Source organism: Castor canadensis, chromosome 5 (genome assembly GCF_047511655.1).
Source record: "Castor canadensis chromosome 5, mCasCan1.hap1v2, whole genome shotgun sequence".
Classification (NCBI taxonomy): domain Eukaryota; kingdom Metazoa; phylum Chordata; class Mammalia; order Rodentia; family Castoridae; genus Castor; species Castor canadensis.
This window is the reverse complement of record NC_133390.1, coordinates 68,065,488-68,071,487: the sequence shown is the minus strand read 5'-3', so window position 1 is coordinate 68,071,487 and position 6,000 is coordinate 68,065,488. Positions and strand designations below refer to the sequence as shown.

The following is a 6,000-nucleotide window of genomic DNA, read 5'->3' as shown; positions in this document are numbered from 1 at the left end:
CTGTTCGCTTTACTTGTCTGGCCTCTCTTAGACATCCGAGTCCCCGTATCCTCCCTAGACCTTTCCTGTGTCCCGTCAAGGCTTACTTTGTTACGTTCCAAGTCTCTCATCGCTTTCAAAGCAAAAGCTAGATAATCTGATCAAGTACATGTATCTTTGCAGGTGCTTTCTGGAGACAGCGTCTTAACAGAGAGGGATGACTGCAGACGGAAATTACAAGCACCACTAAATTCCGACCGGGATACAAGGGCCCGTTCTACTTTCTCCAGTCTGACGTAGCCATACCTCACAGTTCCCTGGTAGAACAATAGACACCGGCCTGTGAGAACAATCTACCCCTACTGCACTTTCTAGATCACCCAAGTTCCACAAGAACCAAGGCTAGGACAAGCAGTTCCGACGCCCCAACTTGCTCGGAGGCTTGGGGACTTCCAGCAGAAGGCATCTCCCTCACCTGCGCTCGGTGCTGGGCAGTCGCGCCCAAGGAGCGCGCGCATCCAGCATGAGCTCATTGCTCAGGGGCGTTTCCAGAAGGCCGGGCCTGGCCGCGTGGGCCTCGTCCTACGAGCGTCCCCGCAGCTGCGCGGGGTGCGGCTGCTCCGAGGCGCGCAGCCTCGCTGGCAGCTTTGTTCCCACTTTAGCATATGAGCGCTCGAACCCGGCCTTTCTTCTGGGGAAGACGCCCCCGGTACTCGGCACGCGCGAGCTGCGAAGGGCCTCGGGCACGCAGAACGGGCCGCGCCCCAGGGAGAGCCTCTGGTGGGCGGGGACAGCCCCTCGCCCCTTCGCTCACGAGAGCGCTGCCAACCCAGCCCGCCGACCGCAGCAGTTTCGGGCTGGCTGCGCAGAGGTCCTGCGCGTCCTAGTTGCGGTTTCCACATGGGTTTGGAGCAGCCGTAGGCTAGCCCATCAGACAGTCCGCCACGACCCCTGATTGCCGATTGGCCACCGCCATGCGCTTCGGCCTCCCTCCTTTTCCCTTTTACCCCCACTCCTGCTCCGAAGCTGGAAGCCAATGAGAAGGCGCTTTATAGGCGCCCTCCCTCCGCTTTCTTCTTCTTCCCATCCCAGCGAGGGAGGAGAAATTCTGACTGGCCAGGTGTCCTCGGAAGCACCTTTCCCTTCACCAATCACCGAGAACCGTACACTCCCAGCGGAGTTTTCCAACCAATGACAAAGCGGTCGCAGAACCCAGCCGTGCAGTTTCTCCCGCGACTCCGGCTTTCACTGTGCTTAACTCTTCTTGTTTTTTTTTTTTTTTTTTCCCCTGAGGGCCGGCAACTTTGATTGGCCACTGTTGCCATTGTCGGATTTGTCTTCTAGCCAGCCACAGAACAAGGCGAAACCACCTTCTTTCCCTTCGGCTACCTTCGGCATTTCCCGCTCTTTGGGCGTGGTTTTCCAGCGATACTTTCTAATTGGTTCTTCATTCTCATCGGCTTTTTCCGGAAGGGGCCGCAAACAAGAGACGTCGTTGATTGGCTCCGCTTTGGGTTTCGGCTTCACAGCCGAAAGCAGGCGGGCGCGGGCTCGGCGGGCGATTCCCAGACGCCTGTTATGCGGGCGGCGGGGCTCCGGGTGGTGTAAGGCTGGGTGGGGGAGGAAGGAGGCGGAGAACGAGTAGGAAGGGGGAGGGGGAGTGGGGAAGCGCTAAGCGGCTGCGCAGACGGTGCTCCTTACACAGAGCAGCCCCCGACCCGGGCGAATGCGGGCTTGTGGTGCTGCTGCTGCTGCCGCCGCCGCCGCCGCCGCCGCCGCCGCCGCTGCTGCTGCCGCCGCCGCCGCCGCCCGGGCCGACTGACAAAGGAAGGAAGGAAGCAACCGAGGAGCCGGCCTTGCAGCCGCTGACAGGGCTCCGGGCTGGGGGCAAAGCGCGGACACTTCCTGAGCGGGCACCGAGCAGAAGCGAGAGGCGGAGGGCGGCCGCGCCGGTGCCGTGGACAGGGGAGGGGGCCCCGAGGGACGGAAGCGGTTGCCGGGTTCCCATGTCCCCGGCGTATGGGGAGCAGTCAAGGAGCCGCTGCCTGGGTTCTGAAGGGAGCTGCCTCCGCCGCCGCCACCACCACCACCGCCGCCGCCGCCATGGCCGCTGGATCCAGCCACCGCCTGCAGCTGCTCCTGGCGCAATGAGGAGAGGAGCCGCCGCCACCGCCCGCCTCTGACTGACTCGCGACTCCGCCGCCCTTCAGCTCGCCGGGCCCCGCCGTCAGCCCGCCGAATCCCGCCGCTGCCCGGGCCGCAGCGTTTCCCGGCCGTCGCACCCGAGCCACCCCTCCGCCCTCCTTCCCATCCCCCTTCTCGTCAAGCGTGAGCCTCGTGATCCTTCCGCCGCTTCCCTTCTTCATTGACTCGGAAAAAAAATCCCCGAGGAAAATATAATATTCAGAGTACTTATTTTCAATCAAGTATTTATCCTCGTTTCACGTGATATATATTTTTTAAGGAGCTCCCTCCCCCACCCTTTTCCTCCTCTCCCAGGAAAGGGAGGTGAAATAATTGTATTTTTTCCCCCAGTCCCGGATCATCTATATGTTAAATATCCGTAGCAATCTGTCTTGAAGGAGAAATACATCGCTCGTTTTTTTTTTTTTTTTTAGTAGCTATACAAAAGCCAAGATTTCGAAGGCTTTTTCTTTTTCTTGTGGGAGAACTTAATGCTGCATTTATCATTAAGCTAACACTCCAACATAAAACAAAAGGAAGAAAAGGAAGGAAGGAAAAGGTGATTCGGGAACAGCGATCATGTCAGGGCGGCCCAGAACCACCTCCTTTGCGGAGAGCTGCAAGCCAGTGCAGCAGCCTTCAGCTTTTGGCAGCATGAAAGTTAGCAGTGAGTATCGATTTTATTTTACACCCCTTCTCCACCTCCCTCTTCAAATAAGAAACCTCGGAAATACCAGGATCTTAAACTCTTAGGCCTCCTGATGGAACAATCAGATAGGCATTGAAAGAGGGCAGAACCTGTCTTCACTCAAGGATGAAGCAGCTCCTTCCTTTCTTGTCTTCCCGTCCCTCCTCCCCGGTCTCATTAACCTTGAATGGAGAGAATACGGTTGTTATTCGGATGATTTAATTGGAAACTAATTTTCTTTCTTACACTTTGCTTGTTGTTGGTAGTCAGCTTTATCAAGTCCTCGAGTGTTTCCACGTTAAAATTGTGATTGAAGAGTTTTCTTGCTCCATCTTTTTGAGTAAAGAGGACAAGACTTGGCTCATAATCCATGATGTGCATTTGCAGAATGTGCCTTCTGGAATGAAGGTGGATACTGTAGTTAGTTCAGGTCTCAGGGATTAGAATTTATATTCGTAATAGAGACATTAAATGTCCCAGATTCCTAATTCTTTTCTTTCTTTCTTTCTTTCTTTCTTTTTTTTTTTTTTTTTTTTTTTTTGCCTGTGTGACTATACAAAGTATTTCTTCTTTATCTGGGCATGAACTTGCTCCGTGGTTGGCATTCACGTTTGAAGGCCAGCGATGATCCCTCCTCCCTTTAATAGGGGAGGGTGGGAACCAATAAATATCCAGCAGTTGCATCTCTTAAGTGCATTGTCTTCAGTTGAATAAGTGGCTTAATGTATTATCTATTAACCTTCCTGTTTTGACAGTGTCAGTCTGCCACCCTATAGCATGTTTAATCAAAAGGTAACTTGGAAGCAGGTCCGAGTTTTGATTGAGGTTTGTATTGTCATAGTGCCAAATACTAAGTTAAATGTCACTGACTCATTGTCATTTCAGTTCAGTTTTGAAGTGCCATTGCATTTATTACTTGGTAAGTGTTCTAGAGTTCCAAGGGGATCCCGTTTTAGGACTGTTTATAATACTGTTTCATTAGTTTCTGTCACATTTACCTAAGACTGGAGTTAGTCACAAGAATATGGATTTAGGCCTTTTGGTCTTGGCTTCTACAGAAGGCTGTGGTCCCGGAAATAATAGGGATATTTGGGTTGTATTGGACGTTGTTCAGGGTTGTCTCTGTTGCTAGACTGTTCTTTTGCCCTGGATTTGTGTTGAAAAGTGTGGTTCTTGAAGTGCTTGGTATACTAAGTATCCAGTGTTCCAAAGTATCTATTTCTGGAGATGTTTATGTGGTATTAATGACAGCTCATTTAAACATACTTCCAGAATTTGACAGAAACATATATATTGTTTCCTTATTGTCTGAGAAAGGGCCTTGATGATGGTAAACTACTTTGTTGCCTAGAGGAACTAAGAACTGAAGAAGTAAGATTAAAAAAAAAAAAAAACCAAATGTATTTGCCATTATGTGAAATTGTTTATAACATAATTTGATCACTTTTAATTGCATTTAAGATTTCAAGTCATGTTGGCTTTTGGAACTTGCTTGAGTCCAAGGTAATACCTGAATGGGACAGATTTTTGAAAGTTAACAATTTTTTTCCTTTTCAGTGACTAGCTAGTAGAGAACACAGGGTATAGGAAGAGGGAAGCTGATTTTGCATCTTTCAGAGAGGGATCATGCTTTCTAAGCACTTTGTGGGGTCATTTGAAAGGAATTTGAAAAAATTCTGGAGTAATTTTCAGCTATGATGAAGCAAATCTTATAATAGCTACTTAAGAGCTTCTTGTGGTACTGGAGTGTTCATATGTTTTACATTTTGGTCAGGTAGTTTAAAACCCCTGAAAATCAGTTTTAGGCAATTCATTTATTAGACATATTTGAGATCTGTAATGCTAGATTCTGATGCTAAATTTTGGAACTGTTCATTTTATTTCCAGGATTTTCTTTGAAAGTGATTTCCTAGTTCTTGATGGTTAGAAATGTTGATGGAAGATGGAGTAATTCTTTGGTGTGTAGGTTAACGTGTGTAATTTTATATTACCATATTGGTCAACGTAATATTTCCATAGTTGGAGTTTAATGCTGATTTTGTGTTTTGACAACCTCTTCTTTAAGGACTTACAGAAAAAAGGGGGGGCTAATAAGTATTTGTTACGGTGCTGGTGTTCTAAGGGGCCCCTATTCAAAACATAGATATATAACTTTTGGCCTCAGAAGTTTTAGTGGTTAAGGCAAATTGTGAGGAAAACAATAGCATAACTGAAAGATTATAAAATGTAAATTGTATCTGTTGTTCTGAGAGACAAAGAAGAGGGGTGGTGAAAAAGAAGGGTTAGGGAAGGGAAGGCTTCTCAGAGGTGTGTTTAAAACAGGTGCTAAAGGACACTGTAACTTCAACTGATGGAGAAGTGTGAAGGATTCTAGGTGGAAGGAATGTACAGAAGCAAAGAAATGGTGATTTTTGTCTGAGAGGCAGCAAGCAAGTTGGTAAATATGAATTAAAGGGGCCTAAGTAGTAAAATAAGAAGAGATGGAATTCAACAAATAGGGGAGGGTTAGCTGACAGAACAAAAGGGGCTGCCTATGTAAAAGTTTAGTTGAGATTCAGGAGAGATCTGGATTTACTGTAGATTGTTAAATAAGATATTTGAAGATGATTTGGACAGCTGAGTTGATGGATTTATGTAGAGAAACAGACCCTTTTAGGGAGATAGTAGGGTATGTTGTGAATCATGAAGGGAAAAAAGTGAAATGTGAAAATGGTATGATCAGAATAGATTTGAGGACAGTGAGTGTAGAACTGGCAGGACTTTGGATTGGACTGAAGGGGAATATTTGTGAAGGAGTCAGGAGTTAAAAATATATTCTGAGGTTATTGGTCCGGAAGACTTGACTGCCCAGTTATATTGTTAATTGTAATGAGAAAATTGAAAAAGTGCTGCGATGAGAAGGTAGATGAGTTCCCCTTTAGGTTCCTTTGAAATTCAGCAGACAGCATTTAGTTACTGGAAATGATATTTAACTTTTCAGTGTATTAATTTCAGTTTCTGATTTTTCTGTACCTAAAAATGTCAGGAATATATTTGGGAGCAGAAAGTAGATGTTTATATTTAAGTGCTTTTGACTAAAGTCTAAAAAAGAAAATACTTTCTAGCATAGATTTAAAAGCCTCACACTTGAAACTTAGTTCCGTGGTAAT

General features: G+C 47.2%; 1 protein-coding gene across 2 annotated transcripts in view; it reads left to right on the top strand.

The window, feature by feature from the left end:
- The first annotated feature begins 2,212 nt into the window (after window positions 1-2,212).
- Window positions 2,213-6,000, top strand: part of Gsk3b (glycogen synthase kinase 3 beta) — a 173,181-nt gene continuing 169,393 nt past the window's right edge. For both annotated transcript variants that reach the window (XM_074073238.1, XM_074073237.1), the window contains exon 1: window positions 2,213-2,830. In XM_074073238.1, coding sequence (XP_073929339.1) covers window positions 2,743-2,830 — 88 coding nt within the window. In that variant the 5' untranslated portion in view covers window positions 2,213-2,742. The remainder of the gene's footprint in view (window positions 2,831-6,000) is intronic.